At 35.1% G+C, this 19428-nt stretch overlaps 1 protein-coding gene across 1 annotated transcript in view; it reads left to right on the plus strand.

Moving 5' to 3' along the window:
- ADTRP (androgen dependent TFPI regulating protein) overlaps positions 1-18009 on the plus strand; it is a 132141-nt gene extending 114132 nt beyond the window's left edge. Inside the window, exon 6 of the mRNA XM_074207960.1 lies at positions 16690-18009. Within this exon, the coding sequence (XP_074064061.1) occupies positions 16690-16724 (35 nt within the window). The 3' untranslated portion in view covers positions 16725-18009. The remainder of the gene's footprint in view (positions 1-16689) is intronic.
- Positions 18010-19428: the final 1419 nt, after the last annotated feature.

Consider the following 19428-nt stretch of genomic DNA (forward strand, 5'->3'; position numbering starts at 1 on the left):
ATGAGCCAACAGAACTTAAAGCTTCTAGTAATAGTTGAGAGTATTCAAAGAAAACCATTCAATGAAGAGAATTCATTACCATGTCCAATCAAAGAAAAACTAATAGTAATTCTCCTTTCCTTTTCTGAGGAATTACAGTAAAATGCTGTGGGTAATTTTTACAGTACATAACTGAAAACCTTCATCATGGAAAGATTAGAACTAAGTTCACATCTCACTGGGCTTCAAAGTGGTCATTTTTTCCCCATACCAGAGGAAATGTAATGGCTTTTGATTAATTTGGAATATAATGAAAAAGTCAGCCACACATAGTACCCCAACATTACACCCACATACCACCTTGTTCTATAGAAACAGAAATTCAGAAATGACATCTTCTACTGTATCCACAAATATGTGTGAAAATGCATATCTCTTATGTCAAAATGAGAGTTTAAGAAGGTTAGGGGTAGAAAATGTGTTTTCAAGGAGTGGACCCTGAGATCTTAAAAAGATGTATATGAAATTAAATAGTGTTTCCAAGTTGTTTCTTGTAAAATGTAACTGGAAGACATCATGACATGAGCCATGATAATCACTTCATTAATATTCTATGAGTTTGAGTCATAGAATTTCTGAGTTTGCAGGGACCTGGGGGGCCAAATATGCTCAATCAGATCTCAATTTTCCATTTATTTCTGTCAGTACCTTCAATTCACTCATTACCTCTGGTGGCACCCTATTCAATTGTGGCATAGTTAATTTGGCATAGTTTAAAAAAACACCTCTTATATCAAGACTAAATATTCCTCTTTGCAATTTCCAAACATTTCTACTGATTTAGTCTTCTTGAGCCAGCTAGAAAAATACAATCCATCTTCTATCTGACAACTATTTTTGCATTCTTGAAGGTGGCTCTCATTCCCTTCCTAAATCTTTTTTCTAGGCTAAGCATTTCAGGTTCTTTTAACTCTTTCTCTTAAGGCATGGGTTCAAGGCTCTTCACCATCCTAGCAATAAAGTTAGTACTATATGACAAAATTTTTTTTTCAAAATTTAGAATCTGAGAATGAAAATTACTCTGATAAACACCATTCTAAATAACAATAAATTAAAAAAGAAAAACCACCAATTTCACACCAAGAGTCTAATCTTAACTATGTTTTTCAGTGGTGAACTCTAGGCTTTTGGTTTTCTGATAAAGATTCCTAATGGCTTTTGCCATACCTACATGTTAAAGCACATAAAGAGCCATGTGAAAATGGACAGATGAAAAAGTATCTAAATCTAATACTATAAAAAGTATTAAACTAACTTCTAATAATCTATTCTTAACAGCTTAATAATTGCTTATATTAAAATATTTTAAGATTTTCAAAGCATGAAATATATGTATATATATATAAAATAAACTCATATATGTATATACATATATATATATATATATACACACATACACATATAAAAGTATGTATCTGAGTCAGAATTTGAACCCAGATTTTCTTTACTTCAAGTCTAGTACTCTAAACACCACATCTGGTTGTGTTTAACAATAAATATTTAAAGAAACAACATATTTATTTTATATTCTGTGTACTTAAAATTTTTCACTCAACAAAAAATAAAATAATTTTAGCTTAGTTGTTATTGAAGTCATTATTTTAAAATTGAAAATATTTAAATTAATTTTTATTTTTATTTATAAATTTTATTTCTTTATTTACACATTACTAAAATAATCTCGTAAGAGTAAACATAATCCCCCTCCCCCCACAAAAAATAGAAAAACCTCGGGGGAGGGGAAGCGAGAAAAAAAGAAAAAATGTACTTCAGTCTATGTTCAGATACCATCGGTTCTGTCTCTCAGATGGATCGCATTCTTTATCACAAATCCATCAGAGAAGTTGCTTCAATATTTTTCCCACAGATATTATTGCTAATTGTATTTCCCTCCATCCATTGCTCTCCACTTCCACTTATTCTATTCTCTCTCTTTTCACTTTATCCCTCCTTAAAAGTATGTTGTGGGGCAACTCTGCCTCTCTAAAATTTGGTTTGAGTCATAATATATAGCTTTTAGGAGTATTTTGGAAGAGAACTTTTAGAAATTCCTGTCATCATGCCACCATCTTGACTCCACTTATTTATATTAGTTTAATGTCCTAGATCAAGACTGATCATATAAGTCAATTTGGGCTTAAACATGTTTTATAGTTGTTTATGTGTTTTCATGAATATATGTTTGACACTTGTTTTGTAAGCTCCCTGAGGCATGGACCTTACTTATATCCTCCATACTTATAGGCTTTTGCTAGCCATTAGGAAAATTTCATATACACAATGAGAATTGATATATATTTAATGATCATAGTACAATAAAATGTTGAAATGTTATACATGATAACATAGAGAAATCAAGAAATGATTACTTTAAAGTTTGCAGTAGCATAATTTTAGCTTGAAAATTGTCTTAAGACTAACCAGTATAGTTTAAGAGAGTATATATAAAATGGATGCAAATGGATGCTTATCATACAAAAATTTTGTGAAGGCTCTTTTTTTCATAAAACTTGTACAGTTAAGTCCACCCTAAGAGGGTGCAAAGCTTGGAAATACAGGTCATGAATCTTTAGATTCTAGCCTTCATTGGAACACAATCTTAGTTTCAGTAGGGAAAATGTACCCTCACCTGGACAATTTGACTTGGGTCTTATGGGTTTCTTGTGTGTGTTTGTGTGTGTGTGTGTGTGTGTGTGTGTAAGGGGGAGAGAGAGAGAGAGAGAGAGAGAGAGAGAGAGAGAGAGAGAGAGAGAGAGAGAGAGAGATTATTTATTATTTACTGTATGTCAAAAAACAAAACAATAAGATAAGACAGTCCCTACTCCCATAGGGGTTTACATTCTAATAGGGAAGGGGAAGACAAAAGAAAAGATGGGCTGAGAAAAGTATGGGTCATGAAGAAGGAGTAGAGTATCTAGGCAGGAACAAGGCAGTTTGTGGGGAGGTATCAACCAGAGAATAAGCTAGAAGTTAAATGAGCAGTTGTAGTTAAGACATCTTCAGACAGGGATTCATCATTCATCAAACTGGCCTCAGGGAGTAGTCTTTTCAGGGTGGACAAAGCAACTGGTAGTGAAATGGAGCAGGCAGGGAAGATTAAATTCTTTTTTTATCTTATAACCTACAACAATGTTCTTTCATATTTCACTAAAGAGAGAATTAATAAGTCATATATAAAGATAGTTGGATTAGATAGAGAGACAGATAGATAGACAGAAAGACAGATAGATGGATAGGCAGTTATTTACTCATATTCATGTTGTACTTACTGACATTTATAAGTATCACATTTGCTTTAAGACTTCAAATCTCACCTTATAATCCAGTGTTTGGCATATAATAAATGCTTAATATTGATTGGTTCATCATCATCATTATCAAGATGTTATTATAGGAAACGTTCAGGAACTGTCCTTCTCTAGGAGGAGAAACTTAGGTGTATTTAGTAATAGTCTTCTGGAAATGGGTTGTTTTTGTTGTTCAGCATTTCAGTAGTGCTAACTCTTCATGACCACATTCAGGGTTTCCTTGGTAAAGATAATGGAGTGTTTTGCCATTTTCTTTTCTAGTTTATTTTACAGATGAAGAAACTGAGGCAAACAGTATTAAGTGAGTTGCCCAGGGTCACACAACTAATAAGTGTCTGAGGTTGGATTTGAATTCAGGTCCTTTTGATTCCAGGTCCAACCCTTTATTCCCTGTTCCCCTAGCTTCCCCTCTGGAGATGATGGCCCTAGTAATTAGAAAAGCAATATGAAACAATAAAAACAGAATTAGTTCTTTGATCAGAGGCCCTAGATCAAATCCTGCCGCTAATACTTACTAGCTGGGTGACTGTGAGAAGGTGATTAAAGGGAAGGAACTTCTTTGGTCTCAGTTTCTTCATCTACAAAATAAAGAAGCTCTACTACATAACCTCTAATATCCCTTTCTACTCTAGAGTAAGTGTCATTTCACTCAGATGAGTCATTTCAAATGGTGGGAATTTTGAATCAGGAAAGAGGAAAGGATGATAATATGAGGTACTGGCAGAGTAGATCACAGAACACAGGACTGCAAAATTAAGAGAGAGTTCTAAGATCGTCTAGACAAGAATGTCCTTTGGACAATGATCAATGTTGGAAGGGATGCAGGAAATTTGGGGCACTAATACATTGTTAGTGGAGCTGTGAACTCATCCAAACTTTCTGGAGGGCAATTTGGGATTATGCCCAAAGGGCAACAAAAATGTGCATACCCTTAGATCCCACAATACCACTACTGGGTCTATACTCTGAAGAGATTATGAAAAAGGGTAAAAACATTACTTGTACAAAAATATTTATAGCAGCCCTGTTTGTGGTGGCAAAAAATTGGAAATTAAGTGAATGTCCTTCAATTGGGGAATGGCCTAACAAGCTGTGGTATATGTATGTCATGGAACACTATTGTCCTATTAGAAACCAGGAGGGATGGGAATTCAGGGAAGCCTGGAGGAATTTGCATGAACTAATGCTGAGTAAAATGAGCAGAACCAGAAAAACACTTTACACCCTGTCAGCAACATGGGGGTGATGTTCAACCTTCATGGACTTGCTCATTCCATCAGTGCAACAACCAGGGACAATTTTGGGCTGTCTGCAATGGAGAATACCACCTGTATCCAGATAAAGAGCCATGGAGTTTGATCAAATTTCAAGGACTATTCCCTTTAATTTAGGAAAGAACCCAGATATCTTATTGTCTGATCTTGTTATCTCTTATACTTTTGGTTTCTTCCTTAAGGATGTGATTTCTCTCCCATCACACTCAATTTGGATCAATGTACTACATGGAAACAAAATAAAGACTGACAGATTGTTTTCTGTGGTGGGGGGTGGGGTGTGGGAAGTAAGATGGGGAGAAAAATTGTAAAATTCAAAGCTCAAATAAAATCTTAAAAAAATATAAATAACTCTTAAAAAAGAGAAAGAAACCAGGAGAGATGGGAATTCAGGAAAGCCTGGAAGAATTTGCAGGAACTGATGCTGAGCAAGATGAGCAGAATCAGAAAAACATTGTACACCCTAACAGCAACATGGGGGCAATGATCAACCTTGATGGACTCTCTCATTCCATCAGTGCAACAATCAGGGACAATTTGGGGCTCTCTGCAATGGAGAATGCCATCTGTATCCAGAGAAATAACTGTAGAGTTTTAACAAAGACCAAGGACTATTGCCTTAAATTTAGAAAAAAAACATTATCCTATTATGTAATTTTACTATCTCATACTTCATTTTTATTCCTTAAGGATATGATTTCTCTGTCATCACATTCAACTGAGATCAATGTATAACATGGAACCAATGTAAAGACTGACAGAGTGCCTTCTGTGGGGGTTGGGGGAGGGAAGTAAGAATGGGGGAAAATATAAAACAAAATAAAATCTTTCAAAAAATAAAAAAATGCCCTTTGAAGTGCCCTGATCCCTGACTAGTAGCTGACAGCCTTTGGCTTTTATAGCATTGGGGAGCTCAATACCATTCAGGGAAGCTTATTTAATTTGGGGGTTGATTAGAATCTTTTCCTTTAATCAAGCTTCAATATATTTCTCTATACCACCTTCTTCCTAATCTGTCCTTTAGGGAAAATCATCACCATCACATCATCTCTCTTTCATAAGATAAGCCTTTAGACATAATAAGGCAGCTATTATGTCCTCCTCCTCCATAAATCTTTTCTTCAGGTCAAAGTATGTCTGTCCTTTGAAGAATTCTCAAATAGCAGAGTCTTTAAGAACTTTCTTGCTGGGGGGGGGGGGGGAGGTGAGTGAGGAGGACTTGGGTTCTAATCAGGCTTCAGACACTTAATACTTAGTAGTGTGACCTTGGGCAAGTCACTTAATCTCATTGCCCTAACCCCCCCCCAAAAAAAAGAACTTTCACTAATCTAAACACCCTCCTCTGGACACTTCCTAGCTCATCAACATCCTACATAAAATGTAAATCCAAACTAAATATAATACTCCTAATAAGGTCTTACTAGTGAAGTATACAATGGAATTAAAATCTTCCTTGCTTTGCAAGGTACAGTCTAGGAATACATTAGCTATTGAAACTATCATGATGTTGTCCTGTTGACATATTCAGCTGGCAATCTACTTATATGCCCTCTGGACTGGATTGTTTTCATACTATTTTATATCCATGTCTTCATCATTACACAGTTGTGAGGATGATTTGTTGAACCTAAGTAATAAACTATTTATTCATTTATATACATTTACATATAAATATTTAGAATGTATTGTATATGTGTGTATATATGCTATTATTACATACATACGTATAATATATACTCATATATTGCTATTAGAGCAGCGAGGTGGTACACTGAAGTGAGCACTAGGCTTATAATCAGGAACACAAGTTCAAATTTAGCCTTAGACATTTACTAGCTTTGTGTGACCCTGGGCAAGTCACTTAACCATGTTTGCCTCAGTTTTCTCATCTATCAAATGATCGAGTGAAGAAAAGAGCAAACCACTCAAGTATTTGCCAAGCAAATTCCAAATGGGGTCACAAAGAGTTGGACATGACTGAAACAAGTAAATGGCAACAACAACAAAATTATTATTAAATTTTCATTGAATTAAGCTTTGCTCAGTCTTCCAGTCTGCAAAAATATTTTTGAATCCTGACTCGGTCATTCAATTTATTATCTATTCTCTAAAGTTTTGGTTATCTTTAAATTTAATAATCATGGCATTTATTCTTTATCCAAATTACTGATTAAAAAGTTACAGTATAAGGTCAAATATAGATGGCTGAATGGGTCCACTGGAGACTTTTTTGAGTTTAATATTAAACTATTAATGTCAAAGAATTGAATTATTCATCTTGTTTAGCCATCATCACTCCATCTTGTCCATAACAGTCACATGAGAAATTTTGTCAAATGTTTCACTAAATTCTCAGTAGAAAATAATAGCTATTCCCTTGATTTTGTAATACTTGTCAGAAAAGGTGGAGAATTAGATTAATCTGGCATGATGACTTTTTAACAAAGTTTTTATTTTTTTCAGTTATAAGCAAAGATAGTTTTCAACATTAACCCTCTTGTAAGCTTTTGATTTCCACACTTTCTACCATTACCGCTCCATGGCAGTGAACAATCTGATAAAATTTATACATATACAATTGTATTTAACATATTTCCACATTACTCATGTTGTGAAAGAAGAATTAGAATTAAGGGGGGGATCATGAAAGAGAAAGAAACAACATAAAAGAAATTTTAAAAAGTGAACAGACTAAGTTCTGCTCTTCATTCAGACTTCATAATTTTTTCTTTGTATGTGAATGGCATTTTCCAAAACAGGTCTTTCAGGATTGTCCTTGAACACTAAACAGCTGATGATCATCACAGTTGATCATCTCACAATGTTGTTGCTAATGCATACAATATTATCCTGGTTCTGCTATGTATTCTTTTTTATTTTAATATTTTATTTATTTGTTCTTCCAAATACATGCAATGATAGTTTTTACCCATCTTTTTTTGCAAGGTTTTGAGTTTTACAAATTTTCTTTCTTCCCTCCCCCCTCCCCCAAAAGAAAGCAATCTGATATAAGCTCTATATTCATAACTATGCTAAACATAGATCAATATTGTACATTTTGTGAAAGAAAAATCAGATCCAAATGGAAGAAAGAAAACATTAGAGAGAAAAAATGACAACTTTTAAAAATTAAATATAATGAGCTTTGGGCTTTATTTAAATTCCACAGTTATTTCTCTGGATATGCATGGCATTTTTCATCACAAGTCTTTTAAAATTGTCTTTGATTATTGTACTGCTAAAATGAACAAGTCCATCATGGTTGATCATTACTCCAAGGCATGGTGTATTCTTGATGAAACCATCCTGATTGTGTATAAACACCACTTCCTTTTCTAAATGTGCACTATTATCCATTTAATAATACCTTGCAGAATTTTGCCAGGAATCAAAGTCAAGTTCACTGCTTTTTAGAAAAAAAAATTCCTTTTTAGGAAAAAAAATTCTCAGTTCTTCAAAACTTCATAATAAAGCTCTCCACTGAGAAAATGCACAGTCATGGGAAGCAATAGGTTCCCACTTTGGGGAGCTTTTAAGGAAAAGCTAGAAGATAATTTGTCAGCTATGTTGTACAATAAGGGTTATCTTTTCTTTTTCCAGGTATGGATTAGGCAAGTTGAGTCAATGAAAGATAAACAAACTAAACTAGAGAATAAGACATAGCCACTGTCACACAACAATAAATAAGAAATTTGATTAATTAGTTGATTAATTAGAAGCATGAGGAATTATAAAATTCAGCAACTTAATTTTTTTTTTAATCTAAGCTGAGGGTGGTGGCTAGGTGGCACAGTGGATAGAGCACTGGCTTTGGAGTCAGAAGGACCTGAATTCAAATCTGACCTCAGACACTTAATAATTACCTAGCTGTGTGGTCTTGGGCAAGCCACTTAACCCTACTGCCTTGCAAAAAATAAATAAATGAATAAACAAAAAAAATCGAAGCTCAGTACTCTAGATGTCCACATTGGTCTATTTTTGTGATGCCCCCTTTTCTCTTCCCCTATTACTTTTCTTGCCTTCAGAATTTCATTCTTGAGTGCTCTGTTTTTCTCCTCTACTGATCTCCCCTGTTGTACTTTAGGCCATAGATAATATCTATCTTCTGAAACATTTGAAATCTGTTCTCCCAAAATCTAGGCTACATTTCAGACTAGACTTAGATTTCTCCTCCTTCACCATGAGAAATCCCTAGATGAAACAGTTATTTACTATGAAGGTTCTGTTCTTTCTACTTCAATAACTAATTCCTCCTTAATATTTTGGGAGAGGTAGGACTATATAACAGCCATCAAATCACCTCACCCAGTCAGTTACTTATTCTATCCAGTCCTATCTTATTTTCACTTTCATAGAAGTAAACTCCTATTGCTTTCCCCTTGCACTGGAACCAAAGGACCTGAGTTCAGAATCTACTTCTGGTTCTTACTATCTATGTGACTTTGGAAAAATCACTTAAATATACTTGGTATGTAGTTTGCTCATCTGTAAAATAAAAGAATTAGAGCAGATCAAATCTATGATATTCTAGAACAAAGAGGCAGGATGGGACTTTCAGCATCACTTGAGAGAGCTGTAACTTGTCCTTCATGTATATTCTGTCCTCAATTCTTAACCAACTGATCTGTTTTCATAGTGCAATGTGATCAAAAGATGCAGTTCCCAAACTGAATGCAAACCAGCAGATGTGATTCAGCTTCTTAAAAAGCTGACAGAATGAAATGGAAGATCATGTGAATCAGAGTCTGAAACAAATAGAAATCATACATTTTAATTCTCTAGCAGAGTTTCCTGGGGGAGCAAGGGGAGAAGCATCAGTGGAATTGTGATTGCTTGAGAATGTCAGATGTACATTCAGTGAATGCTTGTGAAGGACCTCAGATCTTAGCACTTGTGTTTCCTGTCCAGGTTACATCCTAATTTGAACAATTATTTTTCCATACATTCTAACCAAAAGCAGCTCACTAACCCTAGACCCAACTACCCTAAAGAAAGTTTTTGGTATACCTGCTTCAACTCTGTTTGTCAAACCATTGGCCATATTCTCCATATAATTGCCCTGAGTCAGTAATAGTTGGTGTATAAAAGGGAAACATTGGATTACATGGAAATGACAAAAAAGAGACAGATACATAGCAATATAAGGATAAATACAAATGGAGATGAGTAGGGATGAGTGGGTAGATAGATAAAAATAGAGAAAGAAATAAAATAGTTGGGGATAGGTAGAATTTATTAGGTGCTTCTTATTTCTCAGGCACAATACTAACTGCTAGGGATATAAATACAATTTTTAAAAGACAGTCTCCTTTCAGGAGCTTATATTCTAATAGAAGTTAACTCATAAATAGGGAGATAGAAGGTAGGGGGCAAAAATAGATTTTGATGTGAAAACTATCAATAATCAAATGTAACAATTAAAATTTTCTGAAAATGGGTAAAAGTATAGTCTTAAAGATATAGAAAACAGGTACATGAAAGTTAGGCAAGAGGTTACAGAATATTAGTGGCAGATCCCAAAGTGCCTCCTTTTGTATTCCATTTCTTCTTCTGTGATATGTGTTAAGCAGAGCCAATGAGAGTTAAAGTCTTGTACATAGTAGGTACTTAAATGTATTATGAAATGAGTAACATTCAATTGAATTGGAGCCATTGGCAGATTACTGCTCCACTACTTTTGGAAATATGTGTATGGATGGATGATTCCAAACTAAAGTAGAGAATAAGACATGGCCACTGTCACACAAAAACAAATAAGAAAGAACTCAGTTAATCAGTCAGAGGCATGAAGAGTATTTCAGACTTGTAGTACCTTAAGTTATAATTTCAGAAAAAATTTGGGAAGAAATCCTAAACTGGTGTCCCTATCAAGGACTAGATGTAAGTTATTGTTTTTTATTATTAGTACAAATAGCTAGTATTTATATATAGATTTGTATGGCTTCAAATCATTTTAAATATTATTTCATTTGACCCTTACAACCTGATGAAGTAGGAGCTATTATTATACCCATTTTACAGATTAAGAACTTGAGTCTGAAAGAGGTTAAGTGACTTCTTATAGCTACTAAGTGTCTGAATCAAGATTTGAACTCATTTTTCTAATTGCAGTTTCAAAATTTTCTCCATTGCACCACCTTCCAGCTCCTCCTCATCTCCCCTTCCCCTGCTACTGCCAGCTACAAGTATGCAGGGACTTTTCTTTTTCTTCTTTCCTTAGTGGTAGGAGACAAGGCTAATGATAACAGGGCATAAATCTCTCAGGATAAAAAAACTCATTTTCTCTTGGGAGATAACATCTAGACATAAAAAAGACTGGAAAAAAAGACTTAAGTTATTCCAAGGCTAAAATGTGGGGACTTCTGTTCAGTTGGGGTGGCCAAAGAGGTCATGATTTTCCTTGTTGCCCCATACCCAATGGACAGGTTATATGAGATATATAATCCTGTGTGGAGGACTTTAGGTCATGGATAAGTATTCTTAAGAAGTCTAGGCTTTGGGATTATAGCATCATAGTATTTTAAAGTCCAATCTTTAGAATGCCATTTTCAGTCAATTTCTCCCAAGCAACCTTTATAATATTTTGCAATGTGGTAGAGAAAGAAAGAAGGGAAGAAATGAAGAAGGAAGAAAGGAAGAAATTTAGAGACTAAAGGAATTTAGGGATCATCTAGTCAAAGAGTTCTGAATGTGGGGTTTTTATTCTTTAATATCCTGATAATTGTATTAAAATTAACATAATTGGTTTCCTTTGCAATCCTTTAAATTTATGGTAGACATTTAAAAGATGACTCTTAGAAGAACTCCAAAAGTTTCATCAGACTACCAAAGAGTCTAGCACACAAAAAAAGTATTTATAGGACCCCCTGATCCAGGCCTACAGATAAGGACTTGTGCATCAGATGAGTCTATCCAATATAAATCCAAATACTGAAGTACCAACAGAATCTCAACAGCAGTTTTATGAGGAGTCTGAGGACAGTGTTAAGGTTAATATATGATATAATATAAACATAAAATGATAAAGTATATAATTACATGCTGTATTAGTAATCATGTTGATCAAAAGAATAGTTGGATCATATTTATTTTTCAGTCATCCTAGCAGATATAACTTTGTTCTACCTAAGGGAAGCCCTTTCAAATATTTGACACAAAGTATTTCTTTTAACCTGTATTCTATTTGCATAAACAGATCAATGATGAAACAGTTAAAAAGAAGTGAAAATGTAAATACGATTAAGCCAATCAAGAGAAAAGTAAACTCTCCTTAATATATTTTTAATCTTATTTGCATTGGAATCCCATTGGTGAGTTCGGTTTAGGCATTAAAACACTCTCTATTCCAGTGAAATAACCCTCTTTCCATCTCTTTAATATTCAGTTGATAGAATGCAGGCATAATCAGGGACAAGGTTCTTAGTAAACCAAGACATTTATTTCACCCAGGCAGAGAAAGACATTTCTTCAGCAAAGTTGATTGTGAGTCAGAAATTTCCCCAGAAAATAGTTCAAATTGAGTTCAAACCTAGAGTCCTCACTCTCCTTCACAAACAATAGAAGACAATAGTTCAATTAATAAATGAGATAAGTAGTTTTGAAAGGAAGTTCAGATTATTTACATAGAAAATTCAATTTAATTCAAAGCAGTTCTGACCATTTCATCCCCCTGCTCAATAAATTCCAGTGAATCCCTATTGCCTCTTGGGTCAACTATGATGTCCTCTATTTCCCATTTAAAGAGCTTTACAAACTAGCATCCTTCCTAACTTCCTAATTTTCTTATATTATATCATTTCCCTCAATCCTTGACTTTGTTCTAATTGCAATTTTCTTTGGTTATGGTGTAGTATTCTTTTCCTTGATGAGTCAATCAATAAGAAAAATCAACAAATAGAGGGCAGCTAGATGGCACAGTGTACAGGAAAAGCATCCTGGGTTCAGCTATAGACTCAGACCTTTACTAGCCATGTGATCCTAGGCAAATCACTTACATCTGTTTGCCTCAGTTTCTTCATCTATAAAATGAATTGGAGAAAAAAATGACAAATCATTCCAGCATCTTTGTCAATTATAACCATAACATATCGAGTATTTAAATTGTCAATGTTAAAAATCAGTAGACTTGAACATATTTCATTATCCTTCAACAGATATAGCCATTTGTGTTGATTTTAGGGTCAGTTGAGGTTAATAATATGTTAAATAGACACATTTGTATATTTCCTGAGTTCTATACTCATTATATATGTAGGCTAGCAAAGTTTATATTAAAAATATTTATGAATTCACACTTATCAGCCATAACATAACATCTAAAATTTCCTGGCATGTCTGGCTAACCTGGTATGCCATGACACAGTCGTTGAGAACCACTAGTCAGATCTAAGGAGCCCAATGGGACTATCTGCTGGAGGATGAGGTAAACTGATCCACCTGCAATGCCCATCTGTTCCCTGTTAACTGAACTCTGCTGGCCTCCCCATTGGCTCTTCTTAGAATGTTTAAGATCCCTCACACTCCTCAAAGAGTGATTTTTATTTCTTTGTTGGTGGTGGTAACACCTGAGTTTGGCTTGCCGGGTTAGAGAGCAGTTTAGAAAGAGAAGTGAGAACAAGTTATAGGAAGTTGTGGGAACCCTCAGAGAGAATGAAGAATAAAAAAGGTTGAGAACAATTGGATTATACTATGGAGGTCCTTGAAAAGAATTAGTCACTTTTAAAAATGAATTTATAATTTGTGCACACTGTGATCATTAAAAAAAGAAAGGAATTCTTTTTTGTCCCAGAAAAGTTAACAAATTAATGGGGGGAGGGAAAATTTTACTCCAAATTTAATAATCTGAAACACAAAAGTTATCCATAGGTTACAGCTTCATATTAATACTAAGATTAATACTATAGAAATTCAGAACATAGAGGATGATGAGGATGATGATGATGACAACTGAACACTTTCAGGTATGTAAAGGACTATATACATGTTAACTCATTTGATCCTAAAATTAGTCAAACAACAAACATGAATTGTGTGTCTACTAAGTGTTAATTACTAAAGTAAGAGCTGGGGATACAAAGAACTGGATGTTCTCAAGTTAATGGGAAAGTATAGAGACAAGACTGCATAGGAAATCCTAAAAGTAACTGTCAACAAAACTAGAATGGAAAGAGAAAAATATTGAGAAAGATTACTTCTACTACAATGTCTATTATGATCCCCATTTTATAGATGAGGAAGTTAAGTGACTTACCCAGGGTCACATAGCTGGGATATCTGAGTCAGCATTTGAACTTAGGTCTTCCTTTTTGTATGTCCAGTCTACTATTCACTCTGTCATATAGCTGACTCAAAAAGTAAGTGGAGAATAGGAAGAATAGGCTAGAAAGTGGTTCGGGCATATCTGATTCTTCATAACCACATCTGAGGTTTTCTTGGGAAAAAATATTGGAGTGATTTGCCATATCCTTCTCTAGCTCATTTTATAAATGAGGAAACAGAGGTAAACAATGTAAAATGACTTGTCCAGGGTCATAATAGTAATTATTTGAGGTCAAATTTAAATTCAGGTTTTCCTGACTCCTGAGCTACCTATCCATTGCACCATCTATCTGCCCCTTCCTATATAAAACATTTAATTTGGAGTCACAAGATATAGAAGCAAATCTTGGCTCTCCTATGTAACTGTCTTTTGGACATTGGACAAGTCACAGTATCCCTCTGAAGGAGTTGAATTTACCTGATAGTCTCTAAGGTAGCAGACATCTCAAAATTCTGTGAAACGCATGTTTTGGTAGAGAGATTGGGGAAGAGTGGATACAAAAGTTTTAATTTGGAAGGTTCACGAAAACTTATTCTTATATTTTAAGTGTGAGCATTTCAAAAAAGAAATAGCAAACATGATAAATCATGACTTTATTGCTTTGTTGATTGCATAGTCTTAAGAAAATAAAGGAGAAAGTATTAATACTGAAGATTAAACTTAAAAGTATATATTGCTTACATTTGTTTTTGGAAAGGTACCTGTCTTTTGAAAAGAAATTTACCAACATATCCTTAGAAATAGAAAAAACTTGTAGGAAGCTGAGTGTACATAAGACTGGTTAAATAAATAATATTAGGGGAGAGTTTGCTTGCATAGGAGATAGATCACTGGCCCTATAGTCAGGAGCATCTGAGTCCAAATCAAGGCTCAGACTCTTGAGACTTAATAAGTATGTGACCTTGGGCAAGTCATTTAACCTCATTGCTTCACAAAAAAGAAGAAAATAATAATAATAATATTTGTATGATACTTTAAGGTTTGTAAAGCACTTTATAACATTACCTTATTTTATCCTCACAACCCTGAAAAGTTTTAATTCCTATTTTGCAGATGAAGAAACACAAGCAGACAGAGGTTACTTTCCCAAAATCACACAGCAAGTAAATATCTGAGGTTAGATTTGAACTCAGGTCCAATGCTCTATCCATTGTACCACCTAATTGTCTAAATAAACAGTGGAGAGAACTTGGAAAACTATATATAAGTTTTAATTTGATTAGAGAATCAAGAGAAGGTTCTAACTTTGGAAGTGCAAATACTTTTCCAAAGATTAGGGCAGCTGGTGGCTCAATGAATAGTGTGTTAGATTTGTAATTAGAAAGCACCCAGTTCAAATTCTGCCATTTAATCTTGAAATATCGTAGCTAGGAATGATACCTCCCATTGCTGTTGTGAAAATTCAGTGTGATAATCTGTATAAAGTCCTTTACAAACCTAGAAGTTATATATAAATTCCAGTTATTATTTTTAGTTTAGCATGGCAGAACCAGAAGTATTGGAATATTCTTTTTAAAGAGTCAAGAGATAAGTTTCTGGGAAAGGCAGTGATTTCAAAAGACAGAAAACATGTATATTGATGATTCATATAGGTAGGCTGGATTTGGAAACATGAAAATTGTAGTAACTGTAGAATAAAGTCATTAGAACCTAGAGCAGGTGTGGATTTTCAGAGATGGAGGAGCCCTTTGAAGAAAAGCAGCAAAGAAAAACTGACAGTTTGACAGTCAATCAATCACCAAGCAGTTCTTAAGATCACTTTTTTTTCAGGCACTCTGCTAGGTGTAGGGATACAAAAAAATATAAACCCAACATTTCTTGACCTTGAGGAACTTACATTCTAACAGATTAGAGAACATGTACATATGAAAGTATATGGAAAAATATACTCAAAATGCATGGAAAATAGGTGGAGCTGTTGGAAGAACAGCATCCACAGGTTCAAAGATCTTGAGCTGCACTCTTAAAATTTATAAAGCCCCTACCACTGTGCCTACCTTTTGGTCTGCCAGAGGACATACAAACACAAAAAATCACATGCCAAGAAAAAGAGCAACACATTGGAATTGCAGTGCAGGTCCAAAGAGGACCCCAAGGTTAGGACTTTAAAGTTGTGAAGATTTATGATCCATAACTGTGGGCTTACAAACCTAATGCCTGCATAAATGACTTTTCTAAAAATGCAGACCCCTACTTTTATTATAAGGAGTAGGTCCCCTGTGGTAAGCTTATTTGTAAACAATAAATAGATCTGCTAGGACACTCCACCTAGGCAGACAAATTGATTTGGAAAGAGGACAAAGGAATGGTCCACAATGAGATCAGTCCATGTTCTTTCCTTTCTTCTTTGGTATGTTGCCTTCTTTCCCTCAGAAATTTCAGTGCCTTCTAGCATGCTGTGTGCAAACATCTGCCAGAGCTGCCAACCCTCCACACCTGTCTCACTTTAGATGTGTAGTGCTAGTTGAAGGTAAATACCAGAATTTGTTAACTAGCTAACAGCAAGTGTCAGGCATCATATTAGAGAGAGAAAAATTGATATTATTAATGCAGACCTACTGTCCAAAGGTGTCTATGTGTTTCAAGTCATACAAGTTAAATTATTTTAAATCATTTTAATGATCCTTTCCAAAGGCCTTGGGAAAGTATCTTCCTTCTTTTCATCTAAAGGTAATAATTATTCTTCATCTCTTCTAGAAGATTCAGCAGACAAATCCTGATCATTCATGTTTCCCCTCTCTCTATGCAGGTGATCAAATACAACAGGTCAAGAAAAGGAAGTGATCCTGTTTTTTTCCAATGCCTTGAAGAGGAAGAAGGCTAGAAAAATGTCAGAGTTAAATTCTTTGTTCTGGAGGCAATTTTTTGTTTGTTTCTGTGGTCAAAGTCAGTATATCTCAAGACATTAAATCTGCAAGGGGCTCTACGGTTGAGGTTACTGCTAGGGTGAATGGACCATATTAAATGAAAGGATTTGAAAGTGGTGATTTGATTGACCCTTTGGTTTATTGGTTTATTGGAAATTCCAAAGTCATGACTGTTCTACTCAGAGTTTATATTCCCTCTGCTTTACCTCCAAAGGGAATGTAACCTTTGGTTAAACCTATTCCCCCAGGCAGAATACAGAGAAACTTATTTATCAGAGAAATCAGCCATTCTTATTAGAAATCCCATGAATTGATTAAGTTTAAGAATTGCTGTCCCCTTTGCCTTTAAGTCTGGAAAGAAGATGAGCAGAAGGGCCTTGATGCTGCAGTTTTCTTCTTCCAGAATATCAATGATTTGGTGAGGATAGCAGTGTAGTAGCAAGGGGTGCCAATATGGGAAAACTCAGTAAGCCAATATCTGGGGTAGCATCTTCAATGATGTTGATGAGATGGAGATCTCCACTTTGGGCAAAATCAATTAAGGAAATACATGCTAGACATTATCTTTAGGAAGATAATCTAGTAAAAAAAGGTAATCTGATTATAATGATAACCAGGATTGCTTTGATATGAAACATTAGACTCATGGTTTAAGGAAATGGTGATGTGATTAGCAAATATATTCATGGAATTTGTTTTGAGTTTCGTAATGTCTTATTGAGTATTCATTGACAGCAATATCTTGGTTAGTACACAGATTAAATAGACCATAATAGCTAAATAGAACTGAAACAGATGTCTTATCATTAGGGGCATCCCTGGTGGGTGCTGGGACTAGGAGAAAGACTGAGGGCCTTATAATTTGACATTTTTCTTCAAGTGAAAGTTCTCTGGGCAATCTTGAAGGAGAAAACAAGGCCATAAACATATTAAGCATTCATTATGTACCAGCACTGTGAAGAAAGATGCTCCCTGTTGTCAAGGAGCTTTTAATCTAATTGGGCAAGACAACACATTAAAAGGAGATGAAAATGAGTGAGAAGGGGGTATCTATTTTGCAAAAATGGGGGGGGGGATGAGAGGAGCATGGTGACTATGGCTAGAGAGTTAGAAGCCCTCTCTGGAAGGAATAAAGCAGGACTAATCTGAGCCCATCCATAAAAAACAGAGGCCCTGGAAGAAACTCATCAACCGGAGGAAGACATGAGCATGGCAGAAGGATGTTCTGCAACATATAACCAAAAGGTTTTTGGAAGAGCAGAATGGATAGGGGCAATAGAATGCATAATGGTTCTTGCCAGTCAGCCAGGATTAGTTCTTTCTCTATCCCTCTCTACCTCTTTATATGACTGAAAGGATTTGAAAAAAATTTCCAAAATTGTAGTAGAAAGAATACTGCATTTGAGATCACATCACTTGGCTTTGAATCCTGACCAAACTGAAATGTAGTCACCTGCATGACCTTGAACAGACCACTTAACCTCTCTCTGAACCTGGAGTTCTTAATCTAGATTCTCAACCTTAACTCTGTGTGTGTTTATATAACCACATAGATATAAGCACACACACACACACACACACACACACACACACATATTATGTTTGTGCACACAGTTGGGTACACAATGTATGTGTGTGTGTACCTATATGTGTCTATACATATATATATATATATATATATATATATATATATATATATATAAACATACATATATAAGTTATATGCATGTGTAGTTAGAAATCTATATTTAAATATAAATGGTTTGGGGGCAGCTAGGTGGTGTAGTGGATAAAGCACCGGCCCTGGAGTCAGGAGAACCTGGGTTCAAATCCAGTCTCAAACAATAATTACCTAGCTGTGTGGCCTTGGGTAAGCCACTTAACCCCATTTGCCTTGCAAAAAAAAACCCTAAAAACAACAAACAAAAATAAATAAATATAAGTGGTTTCTTTTGCGATCTTTTTATTTTATTTTATGCATTGAAAATTTTTCTGAGGAGTCCTGGATTTCATCAATCTGCATGGGGGGGGGGGGTCCAGAAAACAAAAGAAGTGACAACAAGCCCCTCTTCCCCTGAATCTAGGCATCAGTCTCCTTCCTGAACTGCAAAATGATCTTCAAATACCTTCCATCTCTTCATGTTCCTGACACTGAATTACTGAAATCATTACTGAAATGATCCTGAAAATTTTAATCATGTCCCTATTGTCTTGGGAATTCAGTTCAATCTCAAGGCTGCAAGACTAGACAAGAATTCTGTCTATTCCTATAGTCCGAAAGGATTATAGCCTCTCAGAAGTTCAGTATATCAGAGCATTCCTGCCTCCAGAGGAGGAAGTACCAGTTTAAATCTTCAATAACTGGATGTTGTGAAATAGGGACTGGCATTTTTTTTTTAAGTGAATGTACGTACTTGGTCATAAAATGAACCACAGGTGACTCACTGATCCAAACCTAGGTCTTCAAATGTTAAAGCCAGTTCACTTTCCATGACATCACTACTTCTCTCACATATGAAACCGATTTAGAGTCTGGATCTAGGCCCGGCTGTGTTCCCTTGAACCATGAGCATAGTAACCCCATTTCCCCCTCCACCCACCCCCAAAGGCCATCTTCTTTT

The sequence above is a fragment of the Macrotis lagotis genome, chromosome X (genome assembly GCF_037893015.1).
Source record: "Macrotis lagotis isolate mMagLag1 chromosome X, bilby.v1.9.chrom.fasta, whole genome shotgun sequence".
Lineage (NCBI taxonomy): Eukaryota > Metazoa > Chordata > Mammalia > Peramelemorphia > Peramelidae > Macrotis > Macrotis lagotis.